General features: G+C 36.7%; 1 protein-coding gene across 1 annotated transcript in view; it reads right to left on the reverse strand.

Moving 5' to 3' along the window:
• DLC1 (DLC1 Rho GTPase activating protein) overlaps nucleotides 1–12809 on the reverse strand; it is a 343953-nt gene that overhangs the window by 14620 nt on the left and 316524 nt on the right. Inside the window, exons 7-9 of the mRNA XM_006916352.3 lie at nucleotides 7886–7967; nucleotides 2183–2246; nucleotides 3–133 (exon numbers count right to left, since the gene is read on the reverse strand). Of these exons, the coding sequence (XP_006916414.1) occupies nucleotides 3–133; nucleotides 2183–2246; nucleotides 7886–7967 (277 nt within the window). The remainder of the gene's footprint in view (nucleotides 1–2; nucleotides 134–2182; nucleotides 2247–7885; nucleotides 7968–12809) is intronic.

Genomic DNA, 12809 nt, shown 5'->3' on the forward strand with positions numbered 1-12809 from the left:
GGGACCCAGGGACTGGGTCCTGCTTTGGAGAAAAGACATCAAACTCTTCAAGCCGGGACCACCTCTTGCTGTCCCTCTGGAAAGTCCATTTGCCACTTATTGCGCAGGGCTCATCCTCGTCTGAATCTTCACTCTGCAGAGACAGAATAAAGCTATGCGACCTGGGGACTGGCAAACAGCAGGAAGCAGGACATGCACCGAGGTCCCGGGGACCAGGAGCATGCTAGTTATTCACCATCGGGGTTAATTCCCCTGTATATTTTATTTATTTTTTTTATTAAAAAGAAATAATGATGTATGTAAAAGAATGTAACAGGAGAAAGCCTGACCAAGTGTTTCAAGCTAAATAAGAGTTATTTTATGTAAATCCTGGGACCTATAGGCTATTCTTTAACTGCCCACAGAGAAAACCTCTGCGATCTGTGAAAATTCCAGGCATGCAAAATATTTTGAACTGGAATCAGCAATAGGTAGAACTCCCTCTGCTCTGCTTCCAACTTTGCTGTCTCTTGACAGTGTGTGTTTACATTCTCTTTTGCAATTAAAAAGGTAGCTTTCAAACACGAAGAAGAACGGTAACTGAAGTCTCTTGCTACCCTAAAAGTTCACAAGATCTCCCAACAGACTAACAGAGACACTAAGCAAGGTAAGCCATCACATCTCTTTAGTTCAATACTATTCATCCTCTAACCTGTTCTTTGTCATTCCTTCCCCCACCAGACACGGGATCTAGAACTAATGCCACAAGTGTCCTGTGAAGTTTCAACCTCAGACATGCTCCAGGCAACTTAAAGAGGCTTCACAAATACCCAGTCCTGACAGCTTGTGACATTGACAAACACTAAGTAACATCTTTGCTGATTATGCCTGACGAATGGGCAGGACTCGGGGTTATGCTATAACACAGGCTATTGCATCTGAGGCTTTCAGGTGAACTATCAAAAGGCAAGATTCCGTGTGACGCATATCTTTCCCACTGGTGTGGAAAATATCATATGGCCCAAGTTTCACAGGACAAGTTGAGAGCATTAAACGCTGACCTGTAGCCTCCTCTCCACAGCTCAGTGGGTGTTGAGGTTCCAGTTCATTTGTTTAAAAGGTTTAACTCCCCCAAGAAAGCAACTTGTTGCAGGTCAGGGACTCGAGGATAATTAAAATTTGTGCTCTCAGCAGTCAGAAGTATGTTCTTGAACCAAACTTATTTCTGTTTACTCTAATTTGTGTCACTCACTCCTAGTACTACACCCACCTCTTCTCTTAAGATCTCATAAAAGGTCCTCACATTTCAGACATAGAAGAAAATACCAACCGATTCAGTTATGTGTCACCATTTGACTAGAATGTGTGGGATTTCCTGCTCTCCCTTCTCTCCCAATTCCTTTCATCCCTTCAAAACTCTTATTATTCGTTCACTATCCTACAAAGCCAGCCTTCAGTTGAACCTCTGCAGCTTTGAAACATACTTACTATGGGAACTTTAATTATAATTTCTGTAGGGGGCGATGGAAAATCCAGTGGGATGCCTTAAGCCCCACCCCTTTAATATGGAGTAGGCACTGAGTTAACAAGGCAAAATATATAATTTGTTCAGATCAAAAACAATAGGAAAACTCAGAGATGACAAAGAGACTGGTGGTTGCTAGAGGTGGGAGGTGTGGGGTGGGCGAAATGAATGAAGGGGCTCAAAAGGTACAAACTTCCAGTTATAAAACAAGTAAGTCCCGAGGCTGTGATGTATGGCATGGAACCATAGTTAATAACACTGTATTGGCATATCTGAAAGTTGCTAGGAGAGGAGATCTTAAATTCTCACCATAAGAAAAAACAATTTGCAACTGTTTGGTGATGGATGTTAACTAGACTTATTGTGGTGATCATTTCACAATGTATAAAGTATTGAATCATTATGCTGTACACATGAAACTAATATACTATGTCAATTATATCTCAATTAAAAAAAAGTGAGAAAAACACCATTTATTGGTTGGCTGCAGCTACTGGTTATAACTACACAAGGCTACACAGTCTTTGGTAAACTTGACTGATTTATAACATTAAACATGTAGATGTTTGGGGAACGAGGAGGTAAGAGTTTGAAAACCAAAACCTATTATAAAATACATAATCCAGTTTCTGGTCTACACTTTTTCCTCCCATGCTATTATACATTTTATATACTCACTTTCTTCCGATGAGGACTAATTTCCAGTTTCATCACCGCACATTTGTTTAAAGTATTTAGACGCCTACAGAGCAAAGAAATAACATTAACAAAGATAGGACATCACTGATGGGTGGATAAATACTTTTTCCCAAACAGCTGACATGTTTAATAATTTTTTTTAATCCATTAATATCTATAATAGAAGAATATTAGAAACGTCTTTAAAAAGTGAGTTTAAAAATACCTTTATATTTCTTAGTTTTTTCATTTAAATTTAATGTTACTATTATATAATAAAATGGCACACTGCTATGTATAGAACTGTCAGGTGCCTCTTATTTTTCACGGAGCAAACAATTCTCAATGACTCCTAGTTTGAGCCATTCGGTAGCTCCATACATGCCAAGAAATAAAAGCCAGTGATGTCTCCTTTTCATAGAAACAGTAACAGCACCAAGGAACCCAGCAGAGTTGTTGGTAAAATAAACACTGTGTTTTATCTCGTTAAAATTCATATTTAAAAATAATACATTTTTTAGTTATCTCCAACAAATAATAATCTTAGATGCCTATTTAAAAATTGAGTTCTTATACATAAAGGAAACTTAAGCCCTCTTTAATATCCTATTATTTTTATAACTTTCTGCATAGTACAGAATAATGTTTGGTATAGTCACAGAAATAGTGCAAATGGTTACTAAAAAACTTGTATATTGAAGCTTCAAGGATCAAAATCTTCTAGAGTTCAAAAATAAGCACTTGAATCAGATTCTTCTTTGGAACAGGAGCCATATTGTAACTTTCAATACTTTTTCCCCTCTTTGCCAAACAGTTAATTTAGTATTAGGGAAATAACTTAGTTTCATTGAAAATAAAATTCTTAAAAACAAACAAACAAACAAACAAAAACCTCACTGGGAAATAGTGAAATAGCTGAAGAAAGAAACCCTTTACATATGCAGGAATAAATGATATGTAAAAGTGTGAATGACAGCCCGTCTTTCACCAGAAGATCATTACTTAGTCTTCCTCAAATGAACCTTTAAGGTATCTGTAGTCTTGTGTCATCAATCTTCCAATTTTTCCTATAATTGCAATTCTTCCGTTTCATAGGATAAGAGCATTTAATTTACACAAATTCAAACTGACCATGTGACCTCTTCAAGGCTTTACGTTTCTAATCCTGTTCTTGCAACTTGTCTAACAATTTTGACATGCAGGAGGATAGAAAGTATTTTTGTCTGCTGATAAGACTGCCTTTGATTTCATAGATTACATGGTAGCCTGTTTATAGAATAAACAAAGATAACCCGGAGCACCTATGTTCAGGAAAATTCTGTTGATGAGGAGGGAAAGAAAACAAATAACTAAGAAAAAGTGAGTGGATATAAGGTCCCTGGGGCATCAATTACTTAAATGACTTATACTCATAGTGTTTTAGTTCTCAAATGTTTTCAAGATTTGAAGAATCCGGAATGGTTACAGTTAGTCTTATGTCTGGGTTTCATTAATCAAACCTGTAACCAAATACCCATTTGACTTCATTTGGGCTTTAACGGTTGAGTGGTGTTTATAACCAAGTTTACTAGGCATGGAGGCCTATGGGGATGTGGGACGGGGCTTACTTCACAAACTCTGGATTAGAGTCTAACAAAAAAGACCCAGGAGGCCAGTTTTATAAAAGTCAACATTATCTTTTTCTGTTGGTAGTACCGAGCTAATGGCTTTTCAAATTTGAAGCCCAGGAGTTACTCCCTGGAGTTTCTGTGAGAATCATTTGTCCCTTAGGTACTCCAAAAAATGCCCACTGGTGGGACATTACATACTTAGAGACAGACAACACTGATGTGAAATGTTTCCAGCTAGATGAGTCGGGGGCTTGCTCCGGGTCAGGTGCCGTGCCCGTGCCTCCTGAGTTATTATGTCATTTGAGTTCTAACAACAACCCTACGGTGTAGGTATTACTATTGAGCTTCATTTTATAGATGAGGAAATGGAGCCTGAGAAAGGTCACAGATCTTGTCCGAGGCCACAAGACTAAAATATGGTGGTTCCGGCACTCAAAAGATAGTATCTTCTTCATTCCTTCCTCATATAGAAGTTAAAAAAGATAATATATGTGAGCAGCTAATATCCTAAGTATGATTCCTCAAATGAGTGGTGTCATATACACCATCTGTCTAGAAGCTGAGGTTGTTCCTACCCCCCAGGGTCCTCACAGGGCTCTCAGCTCCATAGGAATGTGTCAGTCTTATCTGCTGGTAACTTGTACCCTACTCTGAAGGGGGAGGAAGCTCAAGGGTGGGTCAGCAAAGGTTCAAGAGGTTTGCTGCAGGGAGCTGCAAGCACCCTGATAAAAACATAGCAGGCAGGCATCTGGGCTTCCGTATTCAAAATGAAAACAGGGAGAAGTACAAAAGAAGCGTGAGAAAAGAAAAAAATAATTTTCCAAGACCTGACGAAGAAAAACTTGTTCCAATTCTTTAAGATGTTTTCTTGGAATTAGTACAATTGCTTTAAAAAACTACTTGTTTCCCTTTTAATAGAACAGAAATAGTAACAAATTTAAAACCTACTATATGGCAGGCTGCTTTACATAGCTTAGGCAGACCAAAGACGATGGTGCGGATATCTATTTATCATTATACGATTATCACCTTATTTAAGCAATTCTTTGGTGTGTTTACAGGAGTCAGAGGTAACTCCAAAGGAAAACAGCAATATGGAATATTTTTCAGAAGCTACAGAGAGACAAAGAACATTTCACAAGAGGTATTCTAACAGTAGGTCACAGGTTGTATTATTGTCTGCACATGCTTCAAGACAAGCAAGTCACTCTTCTGGTATTAATACTGAATGTGACTTGGCTTTATCTTCGGGGTTGGATTATACAGCAAATTTAGCAAGACTGGGACAAAAGCCAATCTCTCCAAGGAAACGAATAAATAAACCCCTTACCAGTGTGCGTATAAGAATGCCGGTTAGCAAATAAAATGAAAAAAAAAAAAACAAAAAAAAACCCAAAAAACAAGTAGTTCATTAATTATAACCTTTAGTCATTACCATACTTCATATTTAAGAGAGTATCATCATTCCCAAGAAAGCAGGAAATCTACAAGTCTTCTGCCCGAAGTAGACTATATTAACAGATCAGCTCCTACCAGATTTTTGACCAAAGGAGCTGTAAGATCTGCAAATGCTATAAGTATAAAAATGTTTATAATAAATCTTTAAGTAGAACATTAGCATGCACACAGGAGCACCTGTAACATCTGTTGTGTCTGTGTGTTGGGGGTAGAGGTGGTGGCAGGAAGGGAAAACCATGTAGGAATTACTTTATTTAAAGTAAATTGAAAGAAAAGTTTTATTTAAAGCAAAATATATTAACTTAAATATTTAACATTTTATTAAAGCAAAAGTTCAACTGAGTTTCTGTAACGATATTACCTCTATATTTAAAACCAAGTGCTCAAAATATTTCAACAAGGCAGAATGTCAAAACCATATTATAGCTTCATGGTTTGCTGGTCCCTGAATTCCATGGGCTGAGAAAGTATGTGGATGAGGCTAGCAGCAAATGAGATGAATATCACATAATCAGTAAGACAAGTATCTCCGACTATTCTGCTGACAGCTCAGAACTTGCAGTGCATTTCAAAGGAAGATGCACTACACTGTAGATGGCTACCACTGTTTCTCAAACATTTGTTTAGGCCTCTCAAAAGGAGAGTCATTTTCCGTGAAAAGTCAATTTATATAAACATATGGACAAGAGCCCCTGGGTTTACCATTACAAACAAGTCGATGGCTGTTCCTGGCACTTTGACATCCATTACCACATTTATTCTCACAGGTAACCTATGACATACTTTTCTATGCAAGAGAAAACTGAAGCCCAATCGGAACATACTGCAGGGTCCAAACACAGGTCAAGGTCTAGTTGTGTTTAGGCTTTTCACAAAAGATCTAGGAGCACAGATTTTTCTCTTTAAAGGGTGGTAACTCCTCAAATGGTACGTAAAGCCAGTGGAAATCATGAAGTACAGAGGATGCCCTTCTCTTCAGAGCAGGGAAATGAAATTTCCAATTGATATTAAAAATATATATACGTATATACATATTCAAGGATCTAATCATGACCGTTGGGCTGCAATGCTGCAGTGATATTTTTATGACCCAGGAATTCCTAAGCTGTTGCTGCTATTCGGGGGCCCACTCACTAAGTGGCTTATAATGTATGAAATGGATGACGCGATGCAATGCGTTAATATTTCCTAGGATACACTGTATGAGCAGCCTCATTTCTGTGCATTGTCACCTATGATGAACTGAAAAGAAATTAGTTCTGCTGCACAGCTAAGCATTAAAACATTTAAAAAATGTCTGCAGTAGTTTATATTCCAGACGCTGACTTCTTCCCTCCTAGATTGCACTAGTTTTTCATTTTTTCATTCCAGAAGATATTTTTTTTTTCATTCCAGAGGACATAGCTATGATATTACATACTACGGGGAATTGGAATTAAGTTTCTTTCAGAAAATGTGCACAAACCCTGGACATTTTAAAGCAGTCATTTATAATTGGAATTGAAAAGTGACAGTGCTTCTGGGGTTGATAGGGCATTTTTTTTCTTTCTTAAATTACAAGAACTAGTCCATTCCATACACCATTCTAAACATTCCACCTATCGTTCCTTAAAACCACTGCTTAAGTTGTGCTTCAAAAAACCATTGTATTACATAAGAAAGGCAAAAAATAGTACTTTCACAGAACTGCCACTGTTTTCTTTGCCTACAAAGGGGAAATGCATACTGAAAGTTATGATGTTTTTCCAAGTTAAAATAAATACTGAAGTTAAAAGAAAATTAATTTTAATTTTATAATCAAATCAGCATGTAAATTTTGTCTGGGTATGATTTTTCCTCCAGAATTCAACATTTATGCTATTAAGTTTTGAGAAAAATTACAAAGGATGAAAAACTTAAAATGAATAAAATGTCATGAAGAGTTTGAGAGGATATATCGGTGTCTCATTCTTGTCTGCTACGTGTTTTATAACTTCCACTTCACTAAAACCTAGCCTGAAGATCCACCAGCACAAGGAACAAGGATGTCTGACAGTTTTATTCACATTTCATATCCATGCTCATTTACTGTCCATCCACTGTATGTTAAAGGCTGTGTTGAGTTATTTTACAGCCTTATTTAATCTTACTGTTACTATGTTGTACCTGGAAAAGCTAAACAGGTTCAGAGAAGCTTTCCTGAAATTCAAGCAATGGTCTTCCTGACTCTAATATGCCATAATCCTCCCATCCTTATTTATTTGTCTGAATGTGTTATTTCCATTAAATGTAACAGCAGCTTCCATTCTGTTAGCCCCTGGTTGGGGATGTGCAGTCAATTACATTGCCTTTTTAAAAACCTGTTCCAAGTTTCAGAACCCTCTGAAGTTAGGTGTTGCAGCAATCATATGGTATCGAATGTAGTGGTATTATTTGAGTATTTCCTAGGGCAGTGCTATTTTCAAGGTAATACTAAATAACAGGATTTTACTTATTTTAATTAAAAGACCTATGATTTATAATGAAGTAAATCATTATACCCTAATCAAAGAACTGGCATAATTAGTTAGAACAAGAGCAAAGACCATCTCAATAATAAGCACTCTGTTCTTAAAAAAAAAGGAAAGAAAAAAATGCTGAAAACATTTCCGTTTACCTGCATAATGCCTCAATGGCATCTCTGTCCAAAAAATCATGCTCCCTCTTGACCAAGGAAATATCAATGGGGAACAGGAGATCTGAAAAGACAAATACATAGAGAAACACAAATACGTTTATTGTGCACTCTAGGTTCTTGCCAAATTAGCCTAGTTTAGCAAAGGGGGTAAAATACTCCAAAATAATTTTGCATACCTACTGTATGCAGGACACCTCATTGCCTACCCAGTGCTATGGGAGAATAAAGCAGCTTAAGAGAACTCTGTATGTGTCCTAAAGGAGCTTAGGATCTAAAGTGGTCTGGAGACTAAGGTATCTCTTCATGTCAAAGATAAGTGGTTCAAAACACTCTTCCAACTTTAAACAAATCAGCAGGCAATAGACCCCTGCTATAAATTATAATTTAAGCCAAAAGGAATACCAGAAGGATGCTCCCTTTTAATGTGGCTTTTCCCCCCACCCCTTTCTCATATGTGTCTTCACTCACATTTGATCAGGGAAGAGGTCCAGGAAAACTGGGCCAAGGAATAGAGAACAATGACAACTGGTGGTAAAAGGAATCTAAACTAACCATTTGTAGGACATCAAAAGCTAAAGAGAATTCAGGATATGCTATTTTTTATACAAATATTAGCACTTCCATATGGCTTTTCAGGAGTTTATATAACTCTCCCTAAAACAAAAGGCCATCTATAAAACAGATTGTTATAAAGAGTTTCAAATCCCTTAATCTGTATTGTTCAATACTCTTCGGATACTGAAGAGTTCTATCAGAACTGAATAGCAAAAAGAGGAAAAGAGTCAACTCAAGGTAAGAATTTCCTTCACTATCCTTTGTTGATGAGTATATTGAAGAAGTTAGGGAGGAGAAGACCAGCAGAACCACTAGAAATTTACAACAGCTCTGGAATTACCAAGAGATAAAAGCACGTCATCCCTCTTAAGCGGTCCAGCTATTAGGGTAAATGGGCCTTCCTATATATTACTGAATGCTTCTATAATATCTTGCCTAAGAGTCTTGTGCAACTCCGTGGGTCAGGAATGGACAAGTCAGTAGAGCAGAAAACCAAGATTACTTATAACCTAAAAAAAAAAGAAAAAAATCCTTTTGGCCTCCAAAATGGCTAATGCTGCATACTGGACTGGACTCGGCTGTTAGTAGATGTGAGTAATTAATAATGTTCTAGTTTTTGGGTTGCATAGGGAATACATGATTGCTACTGAATTTTTTATGGTTTCTAACTTATCATACTGTTTTTACAGGATGGTATGGAGCCCTTTATTCTTAGTAATTTATTTTCTAGGGATAACGCTTAAGAACACCTTTTTTCTTTTTTTTCTGTTTTTACAATATTGAAAACTAACATGAGTGTTATAGTCAAATCTTTTTTCTGAAGTCTGGAGTTTTAGATTACTGACACTGTTTCCTGAATGATAGCACAGGCAGACCAACGGAGTAGCTATAGCCCAGAAATTTATGAAGAAATATATGAAATTTAGTATTGCGGGATTATATCTCTTCATTAAATTATATGCAAAGTCTCTTAGGAAAATGCTTAGTGGAAATAATGGAAATAAAAGAGGGGGCTATTAGTAAATGTAAACTCTTAGTAAATAGAATCAAGACTGACTATAAAGCTGTACAACGGTTGTTGCATTATATTTCATTTTAAACAGACACCAAAAACTCTTAAGTATTAAATAATAGAGGGAGATACTAAAGAATGTATTTGTAATACTTCCAGAGTATAACATTAGATCTATAAATGTAAACTACAAAGCTCATAAGCCTGTTGAGTGTATATGAGACAGCAACTATGTTATTTTAGCAATTCCTAACTTAATGTACCCAAGGCTGTATTTTAGATTACTTTCCTGATTCAAATTAACTTTAAAATTCTTTTTTTAAATTCTAGGGTAGATAAGGACTAAATGCAAGAGAAGAATGAAGTAATTAAATCGATAATTTTTCTCTTATTTGCCTAGACTCTTATTTGCAAGGACAGGCTTTTAAAAGATGATGGGTTATTGACATACAGAAGAAGATCTCAGAATGCTTCAGGTTAGGATTTAAATTTCCAGTTTGAGTTTAAAGGCAGGAAGTAAAAATTGCGAGGGACCAAAATAAAGCTAAACCAGAAGAAAAGGAGTATGTGGGTTGGTGTGTAGAGTGTGTGTTCTATGCACCCTGCACATAGTGGCAGGATTAAAGGGAGAAATTATAGCCTAGAACAATATACCTCGAAAGCAGGCCCATGCTTCAAAAGACTTGCACATGTGAAGGGACCTTGAAATGTAACGTGTGAAAATGCAGTCTGCATTTCAGGATTTGGGAAGACGTAAGACAAAGACTGGAATTGGGTCTTAGCAAACATACACATCACAAGAAAGTGCCGCTTGGCAGCAAATCAACATCAAAAATGGACATAATTGAAGGAAATTTAGTTTCTAAACAGGAGAACAAAAGGAACAAAAAGACAGCCATGTTACTGCCACTGCTAATGCAATTATCTCTCCCAATCTCCAGTAGAGCTGTGAATTGAAAATCTAATAGAATGTTGGTTTCCCTCCCCACAAAGTCCTACTGAAGGACAGAGATACTCGAAATGTTCACAGGTCAAAAATTCTCTCTAAAGATAAGCAACATCATCCATCACAATAAGCATGAGGTTAACCAAATATCTTAAAAAAAAAAAAAAAAGAAAAAGGAACTGGAGATATTCTCTGAAATGATGAACAGTAAAATATTTTACACAGTCTAATAATAAAATAATCCTGAATCCATCTTCATGGGAAAATCATATATTCAATCAGGGCTATGATAAGAAAGACCAGACATTGTAAATTAGGTAGTGAATAAATTTAGCTGAGTGAGCTAGGGAAATAAAAACGACTCCTATGGTCTCTGCTCCATTAGCTTCTAGGGAGTATCCCCCCACCCAACTCCACATCCCTCTTCAAGGCAACCTACTGGTCACGTCTAGCACTTCCATGCACACACATTATGTCCATTCTTAACGTGGACTCATGGAATTTTTCTCATGTGTTAAAGAAGGTTGGTACTGACCCCTGGCTCCAACTGAGAGCCTACTACCATTGTTACAGGAAACAGTCTGCTCGTTACTATCCCAGAAGGAGAGAAGAGCTAAAGACACATTTGAAAACCGCTAGTTATTATAAGAAGAGTTGAACATCCTTGCTGCAAAATTTAAGTGACATCATTTCAACTGAATCTTTCAGAGATTTTGTCACATGGTGACTATCTCTCAGCATCTTAACTGATGAAAAGATGTATTTTTGAAAAGGGTAAATCAACTGAAATTATGTTTGCTTTTTGAGATTCTGTCAATCCCTTAAAGGTCTTCTTTGAGGTTTGAACTGTTTTGTTTTTATAAAATGTGTAGTAGTATCTACCACTGAACTGGGCATCCTTGTTGGTCTGGAATTAATACTGGCTGGTTGACTAGTTAAACGGATGGATGAATGGATGGATGAGCGAATGAGAGACATCTAGTGTCATCATCTCAGTAGTTAAGGAAACAAAGAATGCTCAAGTTGGAAGAAGCCATGGATATCATTTAATTGACTCTCAATTTAGGAATTGCTTCACTATTCACCCAACCTTTGCTTGAAAATTACTCATAAAATGGAGTTCGCTAGTTCACAACTGTAATTCTTTTTAAATGATTTCATACAGAGTATGATAACACTCCCATTTAAATGGACAGCCTAGTCTTCTCTCTGTGCAGGACACATTCTACCAATGCTGGGCTGCCAGGGGCTCAGAGAATGAGGGAGACTGGAAGAGCTGCTTGCCCTCGGCCTCAGCACCTGGGTGATCCTCAGGGCACTGATGAGAAAACGAAGTAGTAAACATTCTGCCTAGATCTTGATTTTTCAAAAAAGGTCCATTTTTTCTTAATTAAAAAAAACTGAAAGCCATAGAAGCCCACAGAAGAAATACTTTTCATCAAATGACAATCTAAAGAAAAATGAAAAGCCCAATTACAAACTAGGAAAATATATCTGCAACATATGACCAACAGAAGCTTAGTGTTTAGAATAAAGAGCTCTTACGATTCATTAAGAAGAGCACAGTCGACTCTGGAGAAAAATGGGCAACACATTTTACAGAAGAGAAAACAAATGGCCATATGATATGAAGAAACATGCACTATATTATTAATGATTAGGGAAACAGAAGTCGAACTCTGCAAGATATCATTTTATAGCCATTCGACTGACAAAAATTAAAGTCTGACAATATCAAGTGTTGAGAGCACTGGATGGACAGGATCTTTATATACTACTGGTGGGAGCGAAAGTCGGTATAAGCACATTTGAAAAACTTGCGTTATAACACCGAACATACATATTCTTAATATCGGCAATTCTACTCCTAGGTATACATGCATGAGAAGTTATTGCACATGTACCACAAGAGTATAAGAATGAACAAGAATGTTCTTAACAGTACAGTTTATAAAAGCAAAACAAACAAACAAAATGCCCACCAGAGTGTAGATATGAATAAACTGTGGTAACTACACAATGGAGTATTAGGCAGCAGTCAAAGCAAATGAACTACAAGGGACACAGAGTATGGAAGAATCTTAATAAGTGAAAACATTAAATCCTACAAGATTACATAGAGCACAATACCCTTTTTATAAAGGAAAAACAAGTTTATAAAATATATTTTAGGAAAATGCAATGATAATGATAAAGAGGTTTTAAGATGATGACTTTGGGTAGATAGAGGGGTGACAGAGGGACCGAATGGGAGAGCGCGTGGGTATGTTATTATAGAGATCCTAGTTTTAGTTTTTGGTGGTGGTGGTCTTAGGTGCTTGCTACGTTTTTTTTTTTTAAATCACTGAAATCGGTAAATAAATAATAAAATACCTGAAAATAAATAATAA

This window comes from Pteropus alecto, unplaced genomic scaffold, assembly GCF_000325575.1.
Source record: "Pteropus alecto unplaced genomic scaffold, ASM32557v1 scaffold24, whole genome shotgun sequence".
Lineage (NCBI taxonomy): Eukaryota > Metazoa > Chordata > Mammalia > Chiroptera > Pteropodidae > Pteropus > Pteropus alecto.